Here is a 27,832-nt window from a genome sequence, read left to right as displayed (position 1 = left end):
GGAAGTCAAACAGTGGTGAAAGACAAATATGTCTAAATAAATTTACTAGTTAAACAAATTATTCCTCAATGATACAGGCTTTCTTTTTTCCCCAGATACTTTTCTGAGCTCTTCTTTTATGTTTTTCTACATAAGTAAGACTACTTTCAAAAACTCTTTCCAAGCAATATTGAAAGTTAAGTGTTATGCAGAAGATAACTTCCTAAGACACTATGAGCTGCCAGTTCTTCACACCACAGCAAGATTCAGAACTGTTAGGAAGATTTGTTCAGATGTTCCCAGCTAGATCAGGAATTCTCATTTCTCCAAGTAGTCTGCTTTACCACTCACTGCTCTCACTTTACTGTCCTAAAGATTTCTTGTAGTCTTAAAACTCTCACCAGTGACATTTCCTCCCTAACTGAATTAAGATGAGAACATTAGGGCTTCTATATGCAACAGAATAATCCTCTGATTTAGGTATTCTTTCAGATGGAGGCCAGCAGCTAAGGTCTTGTGTTTCACATTGGAATTTAACTACGTAGTGGTTAGGACCAACTAAGATGACATTTGAATTTTAGCCAGGAAAATAAATCTACACTGGGAGCTGAGATATTTCACATTTCAGAGCAAATTCATTGTAAAGGACTTTCAAAACCTGAGAAAGCTACATACACTGTGTGCAATTTCAGGCGAGACTTGTGTTTTCTGCACAGAATGAAGTCCTCTGCTACAGTACTAACTGATGCTGGTCTACTACACAACAAGACTTAATTAATATCAGAAATTTAACTTACCTGCAGAGCATGCTTGCTGGCACAGTACCCAGAGGCAAGAGGAGCTCCCATGATACCCATCACACTGCTCACAGTAACAATCTTTCCTTTTTTCCTTTGTATCATGTGATTCAGGACATGTTTTGTTAAAGAGATTGTACCTAGGTAGTTGAGTTCCATTATGGCACTGTAGACATCCAGGTTTGTATCCACAAACAAAGAGCGTTGGGAACGTCCACCATTGTTGACCAAAACATCAATCTCAGGAAAGATACACGATAAATTCATATAACACATATATTGGCACTTCCTCAGGTAATTGTTAAGTGACTATTTCCTCCCTCTACTGTTGTCTCTGCCATACACAATTAAGATGTATCAGCTGCTGAAGAAGCTCCAGTAGTTGCTCTCACCCACTAGACTTTCCCCTTGAATTGAGGGCTGGCTAATTTTGAGCTGGGTCAACAGAACAGGATTACAGCATCTGATGCCAAACAAGGTTAACTCCTAGTACAGGAACACTGGCAGCTGGAAAGTTGTTTTCCACACAACATTTTTTAACCCTACTGCACTGTAGCAAATAATACTTAATGCTCAGGTCCTGCAAGGTGACCTCTGAAAATACGTTTTGTGCAAAACCAGAAAACAACTAGAGTAAAGAACAGAAGAAACAAATCTGTTATCAATAATTTCACTGTGAAAACAAAATATCAATGGACTAAAGGCCTAGCTTGTACTTAACATTAGTTACACCTGACTGCTGTTTTCTTAACTCCATACTCTGGACTAGCAATCTAGAAAACTGCACAAAACAAGAAAAACAACTGGTGTCCAGTTTTGTCCCATATGGCTCTGAACTCAAGTTACATGCATTACTGAAACTACAAAATAAAGGTTCTGACTTTCATACACAATTTTAAGCCCTAAATATACAGCTGAGGATTGTTTCAGTTGGTGCAGAAATTCAGTGACATCAAGCAAGGGAATTTTTAGTTCTTGGTAATGACCACTGATTATTTGTTCATTGCTGCATCTCTGTAAAGCCTGCTGAAACCCAGGAGCAAGCAACAGAAGGGATGAAAATTCAGGTACTTTTGGTCAAGTTTAATATTGAAACTGAAGAAAGATGTAGACACTGGTGAATTTACCACACGATAGAAAAGTGAAATACAAACATACATGCAGGGATAGGAGATAGAGAAGAAAAAGAAGTTTAACCCCTGAAGCACACCTTACCTTGCCAAAATGCTTAAGAACACTGTTGGTTGCAGCTTCATGAGAGCTTCTGTCAGTCAAGTCAAGGCGCAGAACAAGGATATCTTTGTCACTCAAGTTGCTAATCTCTAAAAACAACCATAATGTGAATGGGAACCAATAAGATTGCTGACATAACAATCATGGGAAAGGTAATCTGCTTTTAAACACCACATTTTCACTAAAAAGACATGAAGAAACCATAACATTGTTAGAAATAAAATGCTTGCTTTTTTTCATTTTCATCTCCTCATAGAATCCATTTTTAATCTGTTCCTACCAAGTCTTTCTTTCCTCATCATTATGATTTTGCTTGTGAAAAGCCTGACTTTAATAAACAGGCTTGTGCAGCACAACATAGACAATTCACTTCTCCAAATAAATTGCTATAGTTGGGAGTAACATGCAACAGGATTATCCGATGTTGAAACTTTTCACTGAGTCATTCAGAAGCACGGCATATTGGCAGCCTTGACACTTTGCTTGTATGTTAACTGGTCAAGCATGTTTATTCCTGACAATAGGACTAGTACAATTTAGACCCAAAACAGAACATATATACATGAGCAGCTATGAGGCAAAGTCTAGAGAAGCTAGATTATTGGAGGAGGTAGAAGGAGGTTTTTGTTTAACTGACAGCTTTTAATATATCCATCTCCTGAAATAAAAGTCAGCTGTCATCAAGTTCAAGCCTTCATGTTGAGTGTTTCTACCACTGCCTCTTCAGAACAACTGACCTTTTCCATAGAAAGTATTTTGTGAGCAGTGACTTGTTACCCTGGGGTTTTGGGGCAGATGAATCACAAAAATAAAATCTTCAATGTTAATCCTTCCAGGTTTTTTTAACTACATATAACATGATTTCTTTACTTTATTTATATTAGTTTGATAGTGCTATTTTTGTTTCTACATTGATTCCTAGCCACAACAAAGTGTACCTGCTCCCCTTTAACCAGCTGCGCTCTTTGGAGGGCCTAAGGCTCTGAATTTTTATTTACTACTTTTTGCATACACGGGTAAGGTTGAACTGTCTTTACAGTGATGTACAAATAAGGAGGTTACTTAAAACCATAAGTAGCCTTAGTCCAAAAGTCACTAGCATTTAGGCTACTGGTTAAAATAAACCCATCTGTCTGGTTTAAAGCTACCAGTATTTCCATTTATTGCTCCCTCCATGTGCATTTCCCCCTCCATTTCTTCCAGAAACACAGTAGTAAAAGCCATGTAGTTTAAACTACCCTCTTGGAGACACACCTCTAGCTCATGCTCCCTCCTCAAGATGATTTGCACAGCTGAAACGTACTGGGATGTGGAGTGTTTCTGCTGTGGATTAACAAGACCACACAGTCAACCCAGCCAAGAAAGCTACACAGCGGGGAAAAGAAAAAAGCAGAGGAAGAGACACAGACTGCTGATAAGGAAGGAAGTGCTCTTTTATATGATGTAAGAAACTTCTGACTTCAGGAAATAGCAAACCAGAATCTTAGCTCTTATTTTGGAGCAATTTATAGTCCAGTCTGATTTTCACCCCCCAAAGCATTCAGACCATATATCTCTACCAGCTTCCTTACTTCTTTTCTACGGTGAGGAATCCTTGCTCTAGTCACTCCTCATAGACAGCTTTTAGAAAACTTCAAACATTCTTGTTACCCTTCTTCTAAACTTCTTCTACTGTCCACTCCTTCCACTGTTTTTCTGGCAGATGACCAGAACTGTGCATGGTATTGAAGGCATGTACATGTTCCAGTTTATACACTGTCAGAATGATGTTCTCCATTCCTTTTACCAGTAACACCTAATATTCCACTTCCGTTTTTTGCCTACTACCAAATTGATGTTTTTAAGGGAACAATTATGATAACCCAGAAGAACACTTGCTCCCAAGTGGGAGACCTTACTTTAGAGTTCATTGTTTTACACAAATGCTAACATACATTAGTTAACATCCTTTAGTGAAGCGTCTCCAGCTGCAAACTGAACTGCACATGGCCACCAGCTTTCAGATGCAATGTATCTGAAACTGAGCGCTCAAAGCTCAGTCTACCCAGAACAAAGGCCACTTTCACACAGCTGTGAAACTGTGCACTTCTAGTGCACGGTATTTTCTGGAGGTCATTTAAAGTCTCCTTACATAGCAGCTTTACGACTACATGGCTTCTGGTTGGGATCAAACTGTCCAACCACCAAGCAGCAGGTCTTCTGACTGACATTTTCCTATCAAGCAATCATGGGCTGCCTCTTCCCTGTTGATGGTTCATTAAGTTCTAGCTACTTTTTAACTAAAACATGGTTAGTCACCCAAAGCCAACTTGTTTTTTGAAAGACAGCGGCATAAGTAATGCTGACTTAGAATAGTATTTTTTTATGACACCAGGTGTACACCTCCTTCCCCTACCATCACCTAGAGGATTTCAGATCAACAATTCTCTTCAATACATGTTAATCCAAGATAGCAGTTTCTCGTAACACAGTAAGTGCTATTACTCAGCATGGATCCTTTATTTCCCAGCTCTTCAGCACTTCTTCTTCTATCTTTTATTTCTATCTTGTATAATGTCCTTTAACAGAACATGAGCTTTTAGCAGAGGCTGAACAACATGACCTCCTGACATCCATTCCAACCTCAGTTACTGTCTAATTCTATAATTTATAGATTGCCTGTCATTCATTTGGCCTATCTATATTTAACCATGTTTGAGCTTTGTCAAACCAAGAAACACACCCCCATCTACTTTTTTTTTTTTTTCCTTTTTAGGGCTTTTGAGAGAAACAGCCTCCAAAATTACTGGTGAAATTCAACTCATGTTTCAGAGAGTGGCTGGAGGAAATACAGAAGCCATTTGCAGGAACCATGCAAGTTATACAAGTTGCTTTCCCTCCCTCCTGCAGAGAAATGTTGAGTTGGCATATGCATGACTGAACAGGTATTACCATAGCTTTTATGGTAGTTTCCTTCTCTCTCTCTCCTTCAGCCTTTAAGCAGTGTAGAATGCATAAACGTGTATCATAGGGTGGTGTCTCTGAATTTTGAACAAGATAAGTGTGCTTGCTTCTGACATTAATATGAAAATTATCTAGTTAGGTTGCTGCTGTGTATAGCATCTACACCTGGCATGTTAAAGCCTATTAGCTCCAATTATGCCATATAAATCAGTAAAATTCAAGCTGCTGTTACATGTTGCAGCTCAATCTTAATCCATCCCACGCTACTCAAACCTCACAGAATACTCTTGAACTCAATTACAAAAAGAAAACATGCAAAACAAGCTACCCAGGAAGCACATGGACCCACTGCCCAAGCATGCGGGGATGGAATCAGGAAGATCAACGCTCAGACGGATTTGAAACTGGTGAGGAATGCGAAAGGCAACACGGGCTTCACAGGTACAGCACCAACAAAAGGAAGACCAAAGACAGAGTGAGCTCACTGCTGAATAGGGATGGCGACGAAGTGACGAAGCGCACAGAAAAACATGAGGTACTCATTGCCTTCTTTGCCTTAGTCTTCACTGGCAAGATCTCCTCTCAGGTCTCCCGCACTCCTGAGGCTAGACTCTGGGGGAAAGAAATACTACCAACATCAGAGGAAGACCAAGTTAGGGACAAACTGCACATATAAGCAGGGCAATATATACATCCAAGATTTACAAGAGCTGACCAATGGCACTCATCTTTGGAAGGTACTTGGTTAAGTGGAGTAGCTCCACAGTGACTGGAGAAAACCAAATGCCACACAGCCTAACCTCAGTCCTTGGGAAAATTCTGTGGCAATTTCTCCTGAAAGCAATTTCCAAGTACATGAAGGACAAGAAAGTGACTGGGAAAAGCCAGCATAGATTTAGCATGGACATAATACTGCTTGACCAACTTAACTGCTTTTTGCGATGAGATGACTGGCTCTGTGGACAAGGGGAGAGCAGTGGATGTTGTTTACCTTGACTATGTAGCTTTCTATATTGTCTTCCATAGCATCCTTGAAGCTATATTGGGGAAATATGAGGGGTCTAGATGAGTGGATTACAATGCAAGTGAAAAACAGGCTGGATCACCGGGCCCGAAGAATAGCAACCAACTGTTCAAAGTCTAACTGGTGACCAGTTAGAAGTGGTATCCTTCCATGATCAGTGTCTTTTAATATCTTCATTAATGACTCAGATGATGGGGCAAAACATAGGTTTTCAGCAATTCTTCAGTTAACATCAAGTTCAAAGGAACAGCTGCTATGCTGGAGGGGAGGACTGCCATTCAGAGGCATCTTAACAAGCTGTAAGAACGGTCTGACAAACCTCATTAAGCTCAACAAAGTCAAATGCAGAATTTCACACCTGGGACAGAATAATGCCATGCAGTACTGCCGGCAAATGTCCAAATGGCTATGTACCAGCTCTCCAAACAAGAGCTGAGGTCCTGATGGAAGGACAATAGCAAGTTGAACATAAATCAGCAATGAGCTCTGGCAATTACAAATGCTAGTGGACTGCACTAGCAAGAGCAGACTGAGGGAAGTGACTTTTAAGTCCCTGCACTTAAAAACTGCATCTAGAGTACTGTGTCCAATTTTGGACCCCCCTAGTTCAAGACAAATACTGATAAACTGGAGATAGCATAGCATAGGGCCATTAAGATGGTTAGGGGGTCTAGCACACATGATTATGAAGGAAAGGGGTGGAAAGCTGGGTTTATATAGCCTTGAGAAAAGAAGGGTAAGAGGGGAAGGGGACCCAATTACTCTCTTCCACTACTTCAAGGCTGGCAACAGAAAATATGGAGTAACTATACTCCTGAAGAGTTTCCAATATTCCTACTAATCTGACCTATAGTTAAAATAAAGTTCAGCAGTGTATATTTGCAAAACACATGGCTACATAAGACTTTAACGCTAGTATATACCACAGCTAAGACATTCACAGGGTTACCTCAAGTTGGCAGAGGCAGAAATTCATACATAAATCTGTACTCTTGGTTCACGCCAATTGAAATAATCTTTCTGAATACTCCTTAGCACATCACACTCTCATACAAGTGTTGCCTGAAAATGGACATCCAGGATTATGGCTCCTGCCAGCCTACCTAGTGTTATCAGTTTTGCAATGACAACAAACAGCCACAGACGCAAATACAGTTGCATAGTTTTACTGACTGCTAAACATTGCATCATATACCATTGGAATTTTGCCATGGTTACCACTTAACCACACTGTCATCTTACATCCCTTGCTTCCTTTTGAAGATATCTATTTAAGCGACTGCTTTTTTGAAGCATCAGAAAATAGAAATAAGGAGTTGTGCATTTTTGAAGCTCCTTGACAGATTTTCATAGCAGCCCACTGCAACTTTTAGATTTCTAGAAATGCTTAGGTGCTAATCCAAGACAAATGTTTCCTTATTCACCAGCACTCATTCCAAGTAAACTGTGGACATTCTGTCAACATTACCAGGAATGAACTGTCAGTGTCATAATATACTTAGTATAAAATACTGTGTACTGAGCTACAGAGGATATATAGTCTGAAAAGACATGTTAATCATGTTCAAAACTTCTATTTATCAACACGAATTAACTGTCTATCCTGCTTGCTGTCAAGCCAGAAAACAGGAGGGAAAAAGAGAAACAGGAGGAATGAAGCCAGACTATTGACTCAGCAGGTATATGAAAGATAACTGGAATAGTTGAATATTCCACTTCACATTTGTTCCTCTTGATCTACAGGAGATCCTCTTTCTTCCACTTGCTCAGAACAACTTTTTCTGAACATTTCTATTCATTCCTTTTCCAAAGAGGAAAGTCAGTTGTCAGTCTGCCTGTAACACGCACAAACCTGAAGGAAGAAGACTTCTTAGTAGCATGCAGCTACATGGTTTGGTTCTTAATAGGATGATACCCCTCAGATTGTTTCCTCCATTCTCCACAGCATTTATTCCTTTTCTTAATCTAGTATCTTACAAGACCACTTGCAACTGATAATGAGATTTTTAGGTAACATTGGCTTATGAAGGAACTCATAATGCAAGTCTATACAAAGGCTTCTCAGTCACAAAAAGAAAATACCATCTTCAAACGTACAGTGAAGCTATATATAAAGTTTTCTTTCATAATGAAATTTATTCCTGTGATATGTGGGTTAGTATTTCTGTGGCAACTCCATCACAGCAAGAGTCCAACTGCTCCCTTGAAGTAGCAAGTTGTACTTACGAAGGCATTTCTTTTTCACTCTTTCCAGCTCATCCTCTCTTCTTGCTGAGATGGCAAGCAAGGATCCTATCCTTGATAGCTGGTAAGCCAATTCTTCTCCAATTCCACTGGAAGCTCCTGTCACCCAGACAACCTTGCCACGCAGTTCATTTTCTAACAAAAGAATCAAGAACATAGTTCACACATTGCCAGTGCTAGGATAAGTCATTTAAGTCACTGCAGGGGTATAATCTGATACTGTTTTTAAGAAATATGCTCAATTTTTTTGGCTATTACAAAATCCTGACTTCTTATTTTTTGGTCACATGCAGTTGTGAAACTGTTCATAGCTGTTCTGTTGACACTTGAACTTTGTTCCAAGGCTAATCTGAATAAACACTGATTATCTATCTGATGGAAGAAATTTGATTGTATTTCTGCAAGCCATCCACACATAGCATTTCCACTAACTTCATCAAAAAGAGCTTCAGAGGAAAAGGGAGAATTCTTGGAAATGACAGGAAACAGTTACTGTATTGCAAATCGAAACAAAAGCCTAAGCAAACCTTTCCCAATAATGTTCTACCTCAAAAATGTTCCTAAGTAATTGTCGACAGAAGGGAATTCTCTGAACAAAGACAGCTAATCATAACAAACCAAATGGGTGTTCATCCAGTCTGTTTTGTATCTGATGCAGGTTAATTCCTGCATTGGCAGAGTACAGTACACAGAGCTACCAATGTGAAAGCTCACGTGTGAATTTCCCGGGTACTCATAGTTCCTGCCCAGGCATGCTTTTTTAACCTGTAGTAAAAATAATAGCATCTCACTCCTTTTACTCCTTTGCTTATATGACTGTTCTCTCTTGTTTGCAATTATTCCCACTCCATGATACACCTGGGTACTGGGAAAAGGCTTATCTTTACAGACATATATCCAAAATCATCAAATACAACAGATGGATGAAAATCACCCATTTAATTCCAGAACATGATTTAAGGACAAATGATCACCAATATCAGAGCACCTTCCAGAATGTAGCATGGCCTAACACTTGTATGTGTTCTTCAAGATTAGTCTTAGTCAAAATCTGACTCAAGTACTCAGAGCACTGCTGACAGGAGCTCTTCCTTCTATTTCTCAGGTTTGTACAGAAGAGTATTCCAACAATGTCTAGCCAACCAAGAAAGATTTCATGGTATAATTCAAATAGCAGAGCCAAATGCAGTTCCCAAGCCAGTTCTAGTCTAAAATAGGCCAGAATAGCATTTTTCAGCTCACTGAAACTTAGCCACTCGTTTAATTTAGCAAAAGTACTTCTTTTTCACTGCAGTAGGTGGCTGGGACTGCTTTTACTTCCTGCTTACTTCAGTAATCAGTTCCTGGTTCTACACCACACTGTGCTTCAAATTTCTACTTTCAGAGTCTTAATGACATAAATCCTATGAAGAGATCAGCACCAAAACCTTCTACCCTTCAGACAAGAGCAGAGAGCACTCAAGACTGAATATTGGAGCTCAGCTTGAGTTTGTGGGACTGGCAGTGAGTATTATTTGTCTTTTTTTAAGCTGACTGCATTTTAGCCAAAGAAAAATCCCTCCTAAAACCAAGCTTTGGTGGTTTGGGGGTTTTTGTTTGCTTTTAAAAACAGTAACAACAGCAACAACAGTCACTTTCCAAAGCAGAGATGTATTCTAAGGTTATGAACTTGGGAGGTGGAAAGAGGTGTTGCTGAAGTTGTAGGAATAACCACTGTATTAATCATTATACCAAATGGCTGCTGTCTATAAATCTTATTGACACTCTCTTCCAACAGTTTTATTCTAGTACATTACCAATTCATTGAATTAACCACAAGAAACATGGGGGTTCACCTGTCCTATTACATTTTTTTTTGGCAGAAAACCCGTGCAGACAAACACTACGTGAACAAAACAACACATGGATACACTTTCAACCCTGCTTACCACACTCATCTCCTCTTGCTACTGAAAACAAATCCGCTTCCTCCTACTACTCAGTTTCCCTGTTCTCAACCTGTCTTGGGCAGCTTCACTGCAGTTATTCAGGATCTTGTTCTGTGAACAGAATAATTAACTGAGATAAGGAAAGTTTTCCACTGATTCCCCAGTGCTGATAGTTACCAAGCACTGAGCTACTGGGAGTTAACATAATGGAAAACCTAGCTCAAATGCCGTTGTAGAACAAGTATCAAACCACCAGCTTGCTCTAGAATAAATGTCCTGCTGATACTGGAAATAAGTTTAAAAATTAACCATGACAAATTAAAAAATAAAAGCAGATTATACTATTACTAACCATTAGCTACTGTGTTACAAGGCATAACAAATGAGAAGTTGAACAAAGTAGTACTGCAAATAATCCAAGAAGTGCTTTTGTAGCTGTTTAAGGCTTTTTCCAAAATTTTATAGCTCCTGTAGCACAAGGTTGCCATGTCATTTCATTCATGAAAAAAATCTGGTATGAGGAGTTTTAAAGCAAAACATCCTCCCCACAGCCCTAAAGAATCATACCATTGTTCCCAGCTTTAAGAGTAGGTAGGCTTTCAGATACACAGGCTTTCATATGTAAAAGGATCCTCCTTAGCTTGATATTATACTGCCTGTGAAAAGCACACCTTTTAGAGTGACTGCTGTTCAGCTAATGAAACACAACTCATAAGGAAAGTCATCAGGTACGCAGTAACCCTTGTCTCCAGACCACACAAATATTTAGAAGATGGGAAGCAATCCAGCACCTGCCAAGGACAAAATCCAGAAGTGAATTAAACCTACAGAATTGAATCATTGACATGGAAGCAGTCTTACCTATATTAAGGCCTTTCTTCATAACTATAGTTTACAGCACAAGAGAAGGAAACATAGGAGATCAGTCTGCTTTCTCATATTTTTATCTCCAAAAGCTTTGACATCCATAATAGTGTTGCAGAAGTGATAACACAATGTAACTACTGCAAGAGTGACAGCTCCAATAACAGCTTTAAATAAAAATCAAGGGTTTTTTCCATGGGATCCACATGTTACTTACCTAGGCATGCTACATTATGTGCACAATATCGGGAGGAGGAAAAGGGAGAACATATTTAAAGAAACATCTTTTGTAGCGTTTGTCCCTTCTGTTTTCCCACCTGAACAGTTAGGATCAGCACTGTGGCACCACTATGCCACAGGTATATGGCTGAACTATCAGCAAAATGACACTTAAAATGCTACCATTTCAGCTACATGTTTTAGTTAATTACAAGCACTGAGGCTGGGAGATAGGGTAGGGTAAGACACAGCTCACCTCTTCGCAGAGCAAAGGACCTAATGTTGACAAAATTCTGCCTGATTCTTCCTACATTACATGTTGAAACAACTACATCAGAAAATGACTACATTGCTCTTTATATGTGAACTTTTAGAGACTAGTTAAAAGGTTTCCAGGCTTCCAATAAGACTGAAGGCTACATTCAAATAACGCTATGTCTACCTGAGAGCTCCTACATCTTGATGTGCATTGCACATAGATCCCTCAAGACAAAGCTTCAATTCTGTTTGTATTAGTCAAGATTTATCTTGTTTCTCTGCCCTGAGTCTTTCTGTGATCTTTGCAAAGTCCACACACGAAGCTTTTTTTGTAGTTTTCTTATAGTAAGGGAACAACCTGATGGAGTTACTATAAAACTTTGGGCTGCATATCCAAAGAGTTACAGAAGATTGCTCACACACATTTAAATTTATTATTTCTTAGAGCTTTATTACTCATGCATGCTTTTCTGTTCTCTTGTCCATTACATGGACTAGCACTTTAGCAGTAAGCTTCTACTGAAAGCGGAAGACAGAGGTGTCTCAACAAGTTTGTCCTACTATTCTCTCAAGCCCTTCCTAATGCCAACCTTCACCTGTGCCACCATCCCAACCGAATCATGGTCTCAAGCCCAAACCCTTACCCCACTGTTCTCCCCCAGGCACACATTCCTGATCTGCCTTCATTCCATACAGTCTTATCTCCAGATCTCAACCTTACATCCAGTTTCATTTCATAGATGGGACAGGCTTATAGTGTCCCTTGTCCCATCTTCTTTCAGATCAGCTTCTTCCCCCAATGGATGAGATGCAACCAGCTTCCCACTGTTGCCTCAACCACCCATGCCCAACATGGCTCAAAGCAGCCCCAAATCACCAGTGCTGGCTAAGCTGAGGGGGATATTCAGAGATTTGTGGCTTTCTTGATCAAAAGTCTCTACTAAGCAAATAAAACGTATTATATGTAAAGATCTTTGTCCAGAAGAAGGCAGAATTACAGTCAGATTAGAAAGGTCAACACGAGCAAGAATTGAAAATCCCTGACAGCATTTTATTGAACTTTTGTACCCACAGGTGTCGAAAGCAGCACCTTACAAAAAAGTGGTGTAAAGCCACAGAGAGCAATCGTGTGGTGTTCCCTTATGCCCTTCAGAAGAGGAAGCCCATTTAATCCAAACATTAATATTCATGTTTATGTCACTGTAAACACTTTCAGCACTACTGTGAAACCGAGATCTGCTTGAAGATGTCAAACCAAACTGAAACAGAAGCTAAACTGACTACAAAGCAACTCATCCTGGCCACGGGCGCCAAGCATCCTCTTTTCTTACCAACCCTTCCTTCGACACTGGCCCTGAACCACGCGCTCCCCAGGCAACCTCGGTTACTCCGCATGCCGATGCCAGAACCGGATTATCTGCCCAGAAACAGTGCAAAACAACCATTTTTGGGCCAAAGGAGCCAGCCCTCGCCACAGATCTGCTGGAGCTCTCTGTTGCTGTGAAGCTGCTTTTAGAGAGCTACTTTATTGGCGTGAGGGGCACCACACCCCTCGCTGGATAAGGGCGGGAAAATTACGCTTTTGGGGGTTATTTTTATGGACAAACCCCTGGGGCAGCTGCCGGGGGTTGGTTCCACCGAGCTGAGGCGACTCCAGCCCCGTCCCTGGGGAGCCCTCTCCTCCCCACACGCCGCCATCCCCTTTCCCCTCACGGAGGGCCCCAAACCCGTCCCCGGTCACACCGCGCCCACCACCAACCACCCCCCCGGTCCCCTCCCGGCGGTCGGCGGCTGCTGGCGGGCGGTTTTACCTGGCTTCTTCCCCCGCCACTCGGCCCACAGCAGCGTGAGGTCGCCGTCGGCCCGCAGCCAGCGGAGCAGCTGCACCAGCAGGGCCAGGAGGGCACCGCCCGCCAGCGCCAGGCACAGCGCGCAGCCCCACGCCATGGCCTCCCGCCGCTGCCGCCGCGGCCCGCCGTGCCCCTTTATCAGGGCCGCGACGCTGCGGGAGCCGCCCCCGTTGCCTGAAGCCAGCGCCTGCTCCACGGCAGCGCAGCGCCGGCCTCCTCCCCGCCTCCCGCCTCCCCTTCTACCCCCTTTCCCCCGCTGGGCGGCTTCGCTCCGTACCGCTGCCTGCCCCACGTCCCCCCGTCCCCCCCCCGCCCCCGGCTCGGCCCTGAGGCGGTCCCCGGCGGCAACCCCGCGGCGGCCGGGGCCGGTGGGTAACGCGGCCCCGGGGGGCTGGCGCAGTCAAGGCTGGGGCGATAAAGCGCTGGGTTTGTGGGGGAGAGGCCGTGCATGTGACAGGGGGTGAAGGTCGGTTTCTGGGAGCGGGGCCCTGTTTTTTTATTTTGCCTCCTCGACGTGCCCCCGAGGGGAGAGGAGGGCTGCCCGGCCTTTTCCTGCTCGTAAACAACGCGGCACGTCCTCGGGCGCTGGCGGGTGTCCAGGGCGGTTTGGCTTCGGTGTTTGGAGATCAAAAATCGGCGTTTAGAGATCAAAAGGCAGCGCCCGTCTTCCTGAGGAGAGCCTCACGGCTGGCCCTCGGGGACACCGGCGATTCCTCTCCCCGCTGGAGCTCCCCGGCCCTCTCACAGACCATACTGCTGCATCCCTGTCGCGGGAGGCAGCAGCCCGTCTCGCAGTGTGGAAGCCTTTCCCGCCCGGGTTCCTGCAGCATTGCTGCCTTTGGACATGCCTGCCGCTGCGCTGCCTGCTGAGGCAAACCCAGTTCTTGCATACGCCCGCTCTGGCCCGCGTTCCAGACCTTGGGTTTAAACCCTGGGCTCCAAAATTCGTGGTGCTGGATACCCACAAGCGCTAAAAACGGAGGGGCTGCGGCATTTCTGGACATCGCATCACTCTAATCTAGAGCTCTTCACCATAGATTTGCTAGTGTTTATGTGCAGAGGCAAAAAACCCTGTTCTTACTACCTTGATGTTTCTGTCTTTCACAGGAGGAGGTACAGATATGAAAGGGGAACCCGTAATAATTCCTGCTTCCTTGCCAGACGCTTGACACAACTGCAAGCAGAGCTGCATAGTAGTTCAGAAAGGGACACACAGCCTGTTCCCAAAATCTCACAGGCTAAGGCCCTTCATCTCTCAGCAGACTTAGCACGGGATGGCCATGTTTACCACACGCAGCTGCCTGGTCTGTCCCAGCTCCACCGATGACCAAAGGATTCATGAATCAACTCCTGAATTGCCACAAAATTTGCATTACAGCTTTCTGAGGCAAAATACAGCCATGGTCTACCTTTAAGGATCTGACTGACTTGCTGAAAAATCAGTCAGAACGTAATTCATACAGCAAGGGAAAGGTGACAGAAAAATAAAAATGTACCGCCAATATACTTTGTTTCTGTAAATAGCACCAATCCTCAACTGTGTCCAAACCAATCATTGTTAATTAAATAGTTGTGGTGTTTTAGAATAGAAACAGGCCTTTGGAGGTTATGAAGGAAGACTATCACAGGAACTATGACTGTTCACAGTTATACAGCTATAGGTTACAGCTATTCTTTATATTTCCCTGTTTTCTCCTGTTTTACTGAGTTGAGAATTATTTATTTTGTGTTAGTGCAATGCATAGTGTAATGGAAACTTAATGCCACACAAAACATATATAAATAAATAGCAAGTAATTGAAAGTATTTTCTGGGTCTTATTTCCTCCTTGTGCTAAGTGCAGGTGGTGCACACATGATTGTGGAGCTTTGCACCACAACACACCAGAACAGGCAGTACAAAGTTGGAAGAGGACGTACACTGCACCTGCACAGTATATTCCCAGTGGGGATTTTCCTGGCTATCCCCAAAGAGGCAGGTATGCAGCAGCTCGGGCTGAGCACAGAAAGGATGCGTAGGAGAAGCTCACGAGGTCCCAGCATCCTGTGACTGATGTGTGGTGACAATTTATTCTGTTAACTCTGTGCTTCAACCCTCTTTTACAACAAAACTGAGTAAAATAGACTTCTCCTGTTAAAAAAAAAGGTTCAGTTACAGAGTTCTTGTGCATTTGTACAGCTGCACAGTCACCATCAGTGGGGATTTTACTGCCTATCCCCAAGACAACAAAGATAGGCATGAAGTGCCTGCTCAGTGCATGAAGGCATGCTCAGCGTCAGACTGAGCATGGGAAGGAGAGCACTGGAAAAAGTAACAAGGTCCTTTACAAGGTAGTGTCCATTCTTGCTGTTTTCCAACTTATAAAAAGTAAATACGCTCATCTCATTAGTATTATCTTAATGATAGATAAATATACTTAAGGAATTATCCTAATCATACACACCCGACTCTATTAAAAAGATTTCTTTTGAGATCCCCACCAGCTAAAAAGCAGTAAAGCTACCACAGGCTGCAGCTTTTACATATGGCTCCTGTAAACCTTCCAAATCATGCCAGACTGTGAGATTTCTTCTCAATCCCAAAGCAATTGGCAAAAGATTGATGGGAGTCCAGGGTTGCCACTTCCAGTCCAACCTTGATGGCCAGCAGTGCTCTGACTTTCCTTGCTGCAAGTACAACTTCGAGTGTTGACAGTAACATACACTCTTTTTGTTGCTTCAGAGCCAGCAGCTACTTAAAGAAGAGCTGTTTGTCAAAGTACCAAAGCAAAGTGAAACATCTCTTAAAGGATCACATAACAAAGCCCTTGGATTTGACCAACATCTGAATTCCCGAGGAATACCAAAAATATTTCTCCTCCTAATGCCTGAACTTAGTTTCCATGAGAAGCTAATTTTCACTTTCTGAAGAGGCCATTACTGCTAACAGTTTTTAAAAGTCAACCAAAGTCAACCCGAACATCAACAGAATGAATGACAGTTCTGTTGCACTTTGTCCTGTGATTGAGGCAGACTGCACTTTGGAGTTCAGCAAACATATTCTGATATCTATACTTAACTGAGGCTGGCTGTGAAATGCAAGAGCCAATGTAAAGCTGAAGTGCAAGGCTCTGAAAACAACATGAGAAATAGTTCCCAACGTGGGAGGTCACAGTCTTGCTCCACACCCTGTTGTGAACCTTGCTGAGGTTCCCCTGTTGACTCTGTGGCAGCAGATAACAGATCAATTAAACTCAGCACATAACATGATAACGTGCCTTAATTCTTAAGAGTTACACAAATTATACTGACACACTTAATGTAAATAAAAGCAAGATAAGCTGCATTCTGTCTCCAAGGCAATAAGGCAGAAATAAATGTTTGATTAGATTGCTGTTTCTATATATTTATTTTTTTCTCCAGTTGTGCAGTATTGAGAAGACCTTGTGCAAAAGTGCAATAGCACAGTGGAACTGGGGGATGAATGGATTGAGAGCTGTCCTGCGGAGCAAGACTTGGGGATACTGGTGGATGAAAAATTGGACATGAGCCAGCAATGTGCGCTTGCAGCCCACATTCTCCCCCTCTACTCTGCTCAGGTGAGACCCCACCTGAAGTACTGTGTCCAGCTTTGGGGCACCCAGTACAAAAAAGACATGGACCTGTCAGAGCAGTTCAGAGCAGGGCGGTGAAAATGGTCAGAGGGCTGGAGCACCTCTCCTGTGAAGAAAGGCTGAGAGAGTTGTGGTTGTTCAGCCTGGAGAAGAGAAGGTGCTGGGGAGACCTTATTATTGCCTTTTAATATATGAAGGGGGCTTATAAGAAACACAGAGTCAGACTTTTTACCAGGGCCTGTAGTGACAGGACAAGGGGGAACAGTTTTAAACTGAAAGTCGGTAGATTTAGTTTGGGTATAAGGAAGAAGTTCTTCGCTGTGAGGGTGGTGAGGCACTGGAACAGAGGTTCTGCCCAGAGAGGTTGTGGATGCCCCATCCCTGGAAGTGTTCAAGGCCAGGTTGGATGGGGCTTTGAGCAACCTGGGCTAGTGGAAGGTGTCCCTGCCCATGGCAGCGGGGTTGGAACTAGATGATCTTTAAGGTCCCTTCCAACCCAAACCATTCTGTGATTCTATGATTCTATAAAATTTTCAGATTTCTGGGTGAAGTGCTTCCTCTTTGGATGTTCACAAGGGGGGCTCAGATGACTTGATGCCAGCCCTGGTAATAAAACTGTGAGAGCACAGGTGTGAATATTTTCCACAGTACTGTGATGCACTTTCTTTGATCCATATTAGAGTAAATAAAGCTCCAGTGCAATTATCTGAGCTTATTTCAGTGCCTGCGTAAAACATAGATTTGAAAAATGCTCTTCCTTCCCTAAATTATTTATGCAGGTACAATAACATTAAAATGAATAGCAATAAGTAGAGCAGCACTACATTCCATTTTCCTGTTTTTCCTCTTCCACTGTGAGCAAAACAGAACAGCTTCTAAGGAGAAAAGCTCTTTGCTTTTAAGAAAACAAAATTTTAGGGAGAATCTGCCATAAAATGAGTGCAAGTGAAGTAAGGCCATGACTCCATGCTATCTGCTTCAGAACGTTACCTATGCCATATGGTTTAGTGTTGCTAGAAAAGGAGATGAACAAACACACATCCAGGCAAAGACAGTCCCATGTAAATGTAACAGAGTGCCAAAAATACTTCTTACATAAATCTGATCAGACACTGCATACATACCTTCTTTCTATAGTTTTTATTTATATCTGGTTTAACTGCAAATTATTATTTAAGAAAATGTTGCCTCTCTTGTAATAACATTTACTGAAAACTTAAAAATTTATCCTAGGTAAGGGACATCCGTTTGAGCCTTTTAAATGCGGGAATCATTTTGATCTGACACTGATTTGAGGTACAATTCTGCTGTTGCTATGTCAGTGAAATTTTTCCTGTTGCTTACAAAGACCACAAGCTGTCTGCTTTCTGCATCAGAATTATCTTCTTGAGTTCAAGCCTCTGAGTTTTAGTGCACTTAAGCCTCTGCATTCCTAGCTACCCTAATCTCTTCTCATTTCAGCTTTTAGCATGTTGTTCCATCTTCATGTTTTTTCACACATAGCCCCTTCTGCCTGCCTCCTTACTCAGGCCACTTAAAGAGAGACTTGAAGGAAATAACCTCCATCTTTTCTTCCTTCAAATCTTTCCTTAATTTTACTTACACCTTGCATCCATTTAATTTCAGTCTGTTTAGTTAAGGTTTTGAGTGTGAGTTCCCATCAATTTAAAACTTCAAGTCTAGTTCCAATTAGGGCAAGTTGAACTACTGTGTCATCTATCCATTTTTAAAACAGTAAATGAAACTGTTGGTACTGCCTTCCTGGCCACTGCATTACAGTTTAGTACAACCTGTTCCCAAGCAATAGAAGGTAAGCCAGAGAAATTGCTTGCTAGAGTAAGCTACATCTACACCAGTAAGTCAAACAGGGCCAAGGAGTGGAGTCATACACTGGCACCTGATCATCCATACTTTTAAACTGTTATCGTGGTTCATGGTAAGGCTTTGCCCACAAACACTGTCCCAGGGAATGTGCCATATGTCTGAGGGGCATCAGCTACAGACACAAGCCAGGTCAGGCCAGTTGGTCTCAGGACTAGAAAGTCCACAGATTGTTTTACTTACTAAAAAAGACATGGCAGAGATGGTTACACAAGTCTTTGCAACTGTTCAGTTAAGAAAACCCTACGTTGAAGTGGTGTAACTGTGAGTAAATCATTCTGTCCTCCTCTCCCCTCCCTACAGCTCACTGTTTCCTCCCTCAGAAAAAAAATATATGGAAAAACATCACATAACAACAGAGCACCACAGAAGAACACAAAATAGTAATATAAAAATACACAGAGGCAAGACTATTCTTATTCAGACAGCCAGGACAAATATAGGAAGCATCTTCAGACACAGAAGTTGATGACTGCTGGTTGTCGGTCGGTGACTTTTTGTGGCATCCCCTGGGAAGGATTTCCTCAATATAAGAAGCGAGAGCCAATTTCTACCCTCTACCCAGTGTCACACTTGTGTTGGAAGCTGTAAAACTCTGCAGTGATCCCAGCCACCTGCAGCTACACTCGGCCCTGCCCTTCTTCCAAATTTCACATCCATGACTTTTCAATTAGATTATAAACCGCTTGGCTTTGGTTTTTTTTGCAAAGTGCTCGGCATGATTTTACTGACACCTACATTAACTGTATCTGTTTAAAAGCGGCATGTTACTCTTTAAAGGACAACATTTGCCTCCAGACAAAGAGCTCCTGCACATCAAGTCTCCCTGGCTGACCTAACTGGATATTTGAATGTGACTTATGTGTTCCGATGTGCCCTTCACATAAGGGTGAATTTTATTCAGGACTGCCTGCCTGAGCTCTGCTCATTCCTCTAGACCACACTACTTTGACTTTGCTTCCTGTTTATTGACATTAAAAGCACGTTTACTCAGAGAAATAATAAAAAGAGAAATCCAGAAAAACTCCAACCTTTTCTGCAGGAGATGGGCCATTTATATGATGGTAAGATTTGTTTAGTATCATGGGACAGTGATGAAACCCAGAGTCCTTAAGTTGTACTATCCATTTCCTTTTCATAACACACTTTCTTTAGTTTACATTAAGGGGTATGACTAAATCACCTGTGTTTATATAAATAACAGAAATACAGAACACCTTCAGGTGAACTGAACAAAACTCCATTTGATGATAATGCCATTTTGCTTGTGTGACATTAGTACTATGTAGTTCTTCATGATTAATCACATGAAATATTAGAAGAAGTCAAGATACAAATATATGAAGGACTTTTCCTCAGAAAAATAGCTATAGGTAAGGCTAGAACATATCTGAACATACAATGTCATACGAATATATCATATCTGGATAAGTGAGGGAAAGCAAGTATTTCATGTTTTTCTTTAAAAAAAAAAAGCTTTCTTGCTTTCTCGATATAGAACAAACCTCTTCTGATGGTGAAGAAGAGGCAGACATTTTCATTGATATTTACAGTTTGATTCTTAGATCCCTGTTCTGCATCTATCATCCTGGGCTGGGTTTCAAGGTCACCAAAGTCAATGGAAAGATTTGCGCCCCCTTTGCACATCTGGAATTTTCCAAATACCTATCTAGATATATAAAACAATATTTATTTTATTTAAATCTGTTGTGATGAAGCTAGAAAGGTTTCTTTCTGCGTGGGCTCTCTCATTGCACTAGTGCTGAAAAGACTACTCATGCAGGGAACTAGTGAAAACTTTCTCTCTTGCAACATTTAATATTAAGCGAGGGACAGGAGGAGGAAAAGCTGGTGTCCAAAAGGCTGATTCTGCAGAGCTTCGTCTCCCTGAGCACCCGCTATAGTCAGCAGAAACAAACTCCATCATGGGGGTGGCCAGGGAACATAAATTAGGAACCTGTTCTGAATCCTGCACTAAAAGATTTTCTCTTCCTCCGTCTCCTTACACAGAAGTAGCTTAGGGAGTAGCTTATGGAGGGAATGTCTCCCAAAACACATGAAAAGATGCTTCAGGGAACCAGTCCTTTAGTAACTGTTAGCCAATGACAGAATCAGGTAAATAAAATTCCTTTCCTAATCCCCAAATTATTTTTTTTCCTTAATTTTAGTCCGACTTTCTTGACAGCCTGTTAATAGTGCAGTTTTCCTAAAACAGTTAGTTTCCCTTAATTTTCATTAATGTATTCCTCTTTGGTTTTAATAGAGAACTAAATTAAAGTTTATTTCTTTTTTTACACTAATATTGTTAACAATTCCAACACAAATCTGGGATGGGGTTTGCTCTCTAGCTCAGGCACCCTCTGCTGGTCTTCCCAAAGCAAAACACAAAATATCGGAGAATTTTCATTAACAACCAACGTCTTTAAGAGAAAAATGGAGATTTCTGTTTCTAAACCTTTTACTATCAGAATATAAATTATGAGGAAGATCAGCTTTGGGGCTGTAAACTGAGCATGGGGGGAGTTTTTTAATGAATTCAAGAAAATAATCGCATAATCAAGCATGTGAACCTGTGGAATTTCTCAGACAAGAAGTCCAAAAGTGAATATGGCCTAAAAAGCTGATCACAGTCTGACCTGGCTCTTAGCAGAATCCTGTAATTGGCATTTTAATGAAGATATTATGTAAGGAGCTCTATAAGCATACGCTTATGGGGATGGGGGTTTTTTCTGTGTATCTGAGTTAAGGAAAGTCATAAGCTGTAGTCCTGCTTAGATAGTATGTATTTTAAGGAGGTAGAGAGATAAGGAGATACACCAGCTAAATATTAGCTTCCATTCGAGCAACACAATAAACAGAGAGCTGATTTAATTATTCATTTGGGAAAATCCCTGGGTGTCAGAGAAGTAAGAGCGAGCATAGTACTCTCTTAATTAGCTGATGGATAGCCGTGCTCGTGTTGGGAGAGGGTAAGTTTGGTGCACCTGGTACTCCAACAGTCCCTTTCTGGTAACCAAAACCAAGAAAAAGTAGCTCTAAGACTGCTCTAACTACTACCAACATCTAAAGAAGTTTCCTGCACTGCCCAGGATCAGGCAGATGTGGGTCTGTCAGGATGGTGGCCCTGTCCCTCTTCTGAGGTATACAGGATGGTATGCTGCAAGAAGTTTTGTTTAACATCTACAGGAACACAGATCCAAGATGTGTACATGATTTCATGAGCATTTTGCCTATTCCACTTTCTGAAGTCAACTTTTACTTGACATTAAGCCTCAGTGAAAGCAACCGAGTGCTTTGTTGAGGATGCATCATCTTTCTGTGTATGGTAGCACAGGTGTCAACCCAGAGAGGTTCAGGAGAGTCGCAAAAGGTAGTAATGTTTTATTTTGCATAGCTGAGTTTTTAAATTGTGTTAAAAAGCATTTTATATGTCACAGCAACTGGCAAGATACTAGCCACAAGTATTTAAATCTAAGCTATGTAAATAGCCTCCTGTCACTTTTCCTGGGTAAGTAAATTCTTCATCATACTGGAGAAAGTGTAGCAGAGGGCCACCAAGATGAAGAGGGATTTAGAGAACCATCTTTGTTCAGCTGTAAGAGGAGAAGGATAAGGGAAGTTTTTATCGCTGTCTTCAACCATAGACTCTTTTCAGAGGTATGTAGCAATAAGACAAGAGACAATGGACACAAATTGCAACACAGGAAATTCTGACTGGAAACACAGGAACAGGTGCCCAGAGAGGTGGAATTTCCATCCTCAAAGATATTCAAAACCCAGCTGGACAAAGACCTAAGCAACTCCATCTCATTGGACCTGCTTTGAGCCATGGGTTGAACTAGATGACCTCCAGAAGTCCCTTCCAACCAAGATTATTCTATGATTTTATGGAAAATGACTACTGTATCATTAATCCAGCTTAAACTGATGAAAGTTATTTTGACAGTACTAATGCTTCCCCGAGCAAATAAGAAATTTAAACCTAATCCAGACTCTCTGAAGTCAGTGGGAATCTTGAGTTTAACTTGAAAGGCACTGGATCAACACTTTTAGGATTTGTGTTCAGAAAAGATCCCAAATTTTTTGTAGACAGCACTAGAAATTGCATTGGAATGGTCTTGGTTTTTACTGTGGGTTTCTCAGTAGGTTGCTTTTGCAGTGAGATGAGAACAAAGCATTCCACAACCGCTGTCTTTGAGTATTCACATATTCTACCTAGAGAGCTAGCAGCAGAATGACATGTTTGCTCAGTGCTCTGAAGGTATGTAACTTTGCTTTTCAGTTTGCACTTGCAGGATAATTCCTGTTTGCTAACTGTTATTGGTAATGAGCTTCTCGTCTAACTTGGGTTCAGCTCAGGTCAACTGCTACTTTCATGTTGAGACACTGTCTATATTAATTGAAATTTATGTCATAGAATGGCAATCTTGTGACCTTGGTAGAGTGAGCTAATGATTCCAATCCCGTTTTCAGCAGGCTGCTGTGAATTAACATCGCCAGTGCTTTCCCTTTTTTCACCTAATCGTTTTTCTCATCTTCGTAAGACAAGCTTTTTTCCTCTTCCTTATTGTGTCTTTTACAAGGGATTACATTATTTATTTTGAACATAAAACAGAGTAAAACAACACAAGGGAATAATTAGAATATGACATGATAAATGTCAAGTACTAGTCAATTATTTTGATTATTCCTATAAAGGTTAAAAAATGCAAAAAAGAAGCATGTTTGTAATAATATAATGTAATTGTAAAAATGTATGCCTTTACACACACAAATACAATGGAAACATAGATTTATCCTAATAAATACATGAGTGATATACTACAATGATTGAAAACAAGCAAGAAAACAAGCATATTTCAAATCCTTAAAAGAAATCACATTCCCAAATCACTCAAGAAGTACTTGGACTCCTAATCCATTGGATTAACTGAAATTTCCTGAGAAGGAAGGATACCTTTCTGTTTAGGGTGGAGACTTAGATTATCTCCAAGTAGCATCCATGTTCTGAGTAATAGTCTGATATTAAGCTGCGCCACATTACTTGCACTTAAATGTTCTACAAAAGAACTTATGCTAATGTGTCCTGCAATATGAGATTTTCTTTTCCTGATAGGTTCCTCCTCCTGAAACTCTGAGCTTGAACTGCACAACAAGCAGTTTCTTTTCATAATGGCCCTTATTGCTTTGCTAATATTTTGTTCTGCACCATGCCCAAAGAAACACAACACTGTTGGGGGGGGAGGGCGAGGGTTGTCAAAAAAATGCTAAAAATTCAAATTACTACTTGTTTTGATTTCCTGAGAAAACCATCACATATAGTTTGTGATCTCGTATCCATTTTTATCGTGTCCCTTATGCCAGCAAACATGAAACAATGTCTTTACTTCTTACAGTCATACCACATCAGCATCTATGTAATGAAACTAAATTTAAAATTCAGTTATGTTGTCAACTAAAAAAGGCCTAAGTGGCAAAATCCAGCTCCAGAACAGGATTATTCTTTAAATCCTGGACACTCCAGAATCCTTGGTCCTGAGAAAACCTATTTTGCAAAATACTAAGCAATGTTCAGATTTCAAATACCTCCACAGCTTGGCTATTTGACTCTGACATGTTGCTTTTAGTTTAATTGACACACAAAAATTTATCTCCTCAGCTGTATCCCAGCTAACAGGCTTGTTAAAAGAGACAACTGATTCAACAGATACATATAAATGAATGTAGCAAAAAGTAAGTTGTATTTGGTTGTACAAAGAAGGCGACTCAATCCGGCTATTTAAAGAAGAAAAGGACTAGTAACACAAAAACCGGAGTTTACAGAATATAAATCTTATCCTCTCATCAGAACTAATCTCCTTGACATCTGGAAATTCCAGTCTTTTTAAAATTTCAGAATCTCTTGCTTGAATGTTAATAATTATAAAACTCTAAGAGCATCGTAAGACTCTTGATGACTCAGTATGAAGTATTCTTATGCATCAACAGTCTGACATGTAATTTTAGCTGTGATTGCTAAGCTAATTTTTAGGTTAAACAACTGACAATTGTAGGCAGGCCCATTAAAATTGGCTGGGATAACAGCCGTTTTAACAACATGCTAATGACTAAGGGTTTGATCCTGCAACGCTGAGGTCAATGGAAGCTTTGTCACTGACTTCAGTGAGGATACAGGCCTTCATGCACAGACTACTAATAGCAAATGGAAACAGCAACTTACATATACCCTGGCATTTTTAAAACAGGAGAACCATCTAATGAACGGAATCGGCTAAAGCCTAGCTGATAAAATATTCTGGTTGTTCTCTACTTCACAGTTTGTCTTATAGCAAAAAAAGATCTTGTCAAGAAAATGAAACATTCAGCAATTGAACACAAAGTCGTCATAAGCATTCAGCACTGACAGATGAAGATTCAATAAAGTGTATCCCCCTCAGGTTGGAAAGAACCATAGAAAGGTATCTGTCCTGGAGTCCTGTCATGTGTGAATTCGACCCAGCCTTTAGAATACTTCAAATCAACTTACGTTTTCTACTAATGTTGCTTTAAGCTGATTCATGGTTCTTGCATTGAAGAGTAATGCAGATGGTCTCAATGAGACCATTTGCATCGTACCCTCATGAATCTGGTAGATAGCACAGAGGCCAAAATGAATTGGCATACCCTGGGATGCCATGCCAGCACTTCTTCAGACATCAAACAGGTCTATTTTGTCCCTTTTTATATAACAGGTTCAAGACACACAAGCTTTCTAGCAAGACTTTTCCATTTCAACTACTGAGGCAGCTGAGGTTCTAAAGGGAGGGGAAAAAGAATCAGTATTTGAATGGTTCTCTTTTTCCCCTCATTTTTCATTTTCTTTAAAATGCTCGTAGACTATACTGACGTTCTTCTTTAATTTCCCCATTTCACATGAAAAGCAAATTTTCCTGGCCACCAGGTCTTCAGTGAAATTTTGCTACAGATAGAAGGAACCATGTAAAATGCAGGTGATTTGCAGACGAGCTCTGAAAACCTTGACAAACTGCATTTATCTTCCTGAGCTGCCTGAATTTTTGTCACCCTACTTGGGATTTTGAAGAAATTGGGAGGTGCCATGCTTTTCCCATATTTCACATACAAAAAAGTAGGAGAAAAATGGAAAGACAAAAACAATAACAATATTCTAGAATAAAGCTTTATATTAATTTTCAGCATAAAAGGATTTTCCCTCTGTTGATATTTTGGTCTTTACTGTACTTTGCTTTTGCTGACTTTCCTGAATTGCAGGTTACTTCCATCAGCAAATTCTCACCGGAAGAATAAAACTCATGACTGAGCATTGTTTTCTTTCTCTTACAGCTAGAATAAGAAAACCACATTGTGATGCCCTAACGATTTTGTACCTAATTTTGTAGACCGAAAATCACTAGCATTTGCTTTTTAACAAATGCCCTAGTTGTTTGAATGTTGTTTTAAAAAGCTATCAGGAGAGAATAAATCTCGTCTCAGAGGAGTCAAAGTGTGGCAGTTTGCGTAGCACTTTTCAAGACTCTAGCAGAAAGTGAATTATATCAGAACTGCTGCATTTCGAGAATGTGGGACGTCTGCATATGATGTTCTTCAAAAGACCAAAGTCTTTGTGACATCTTTCAGATAAATTCAGTTTGGATACAGGACACACCCTAGGTGTGCGCTTTTGATGATTTAAACATCATGTGATTATTAATCATAGATACAGTGCTGGCATTTTATGGAGTTCCCAATGGCACAGCTGCCTTAGCAGATACCTACAGATGTCATCACACCAGGATGTTGCAGGCATAGTACCAAGAAGACCTAAAGCCTGCAGCATAGTCATCCAGCTGGCTTTTAGATTCCAAAAATAGGTACAGCCCACTGGAGAAGAGATGGGACAGGGCATCAGTACTTCACAAGCCAAGTATAAATTTCTGGCAAGTTCATGATCACACTATCACTGGCCACACACACCATTAGTATGAAGATTTCTATTAGATAACCTCTAAGCACCACAGGTAATTAATTAATTTTAGCCATCTAAAAATTAAGGGTCTAGTCTAGGTGGTTATCTCAGCTTCTTCTGTAGTCACAGAAACTACAGGAGAGAAAAAGTCACCTTCAGAAGGCAACTCACCCAACCTGCTTCAGACACCAATGTAAGCACGGCAGTAATGATGATCTGAAGGTGCCTGTCTCCTTCCACTGAACCAAGACAGCCTGGACAACAGCGTGATTATACACCTAATATTTAGAAGAGTATTATTAGGTGATACAAATCCTGTTCCAAACAAAACAAACCCCCACAGTCAATCAGCTTTTTAGGCTGCTGAGTAACTTCAGATGTATTATTTCCCACCTACATCAGATATTCATAGCAGACAACGTAAGAGAGGAGAAACAGGGATGATAAGTAAGGGAAGCTGAAACCAAGTCCCTGTTTTTTCTGACCTTTTGAATAAACTACATGTGAGACACTGAAAGAAGTACAGCTTTTTCACTTAGGGATCAAGAAATCTAAATTGTGCAACACAACAGTTAATATTTGTACTAAATGTGCCCTGTTTAAGGAACATACAGACAAAATTCCGATACCTCATGATATACCTTATAATAAAAGAAGTTTAACCAACTGATATTAAAACTGAATGAGTTAAAAGGAGCATTGGGCAATATCAACACACAGAGATTACGGCAGACTCATACAGAATATGGCCATTACGACGGAAACTGATTCCAAAATGCAGTTAAGTTGCCATGTGATCCCAGTAGCAACTACAGTCCCATATTCTCTTTTTATGGGAAATTATGTCATTGGGAACAGCTTCATCAGGCAAAGTGTGGAATTTTCTAAATTGACAGTTGTAATGAATACATTGGACAAAATCATCCTCCTGCCTGCAATAACCAAGTGTGCATAGGTGGTACATATCTATTTATTTAGATACATAGATTTTCTTTAGAAATACAAATACAATCCACCTAAGGGCTTTTTAAAAGCTGTAACAGGAAGCAGAAAAAAA

At 41.0% G+C, this 27,832-nt stretch overlaps 1 protein-coding gene across 2 annotated transcripts in view; it reads right to left on the bottom strand.

The window, feature by feature from the left end:
* DHRS7 (dehydrogenase/reductase 7) overlaps positions 1–27,832 on the bottom strand; it is a 39,262-nt gene that overhangs the window by 7,550 nt on the left and 3,880 nt on the right. The window contains exons 1-4 of one of the 2 annotated variants that reach the window (XM_052783479.1): positions 13,301–13,470; positions 8,203–8,355; positions 1,992–2,098; positions 777–1,016 (exon numbers count right to left, since the gene is read on the bottom strand). In XM_052783479.1, the coding sequence (XP_052639439.1) occupies positions 777–1,016; positions 1,992–2,098; positions 8,203–8,355; positions 13,301–13,436 (636 nt within the window). In that variant the 5' untranslated portion in view covers positions 13,437–13,470. Of the gene's footprint in view, positions 1–776; positions 1,017–1,991; positions 2,099–8,202; positions 8,356–13,300; positions 13,471–27,832 lie in introns of those variants that run through there. The other variant, XM_052783478.1, reaches the window with a different exon arrangement.

Source organism: Harpia harpyja, chromosome 3 (genome assembly GCF_026419915.1).
Source record: "Harpia harpyja isolate bHarHar1 chromosome 3, bHarHar1 primary haplotype, whole genome shotgun sequence".
Classification (NCBI taxonomy): Eukaryota; Metazoa; Chordata; class Aves; order Accipitriformes; family Accipitridae; genus Harpia; species Harpia harpyja.
Note: the sequence above shows the minus strand (reverse complement) of the source record. Positions and strands in the feature narration are given on the sequence as shown.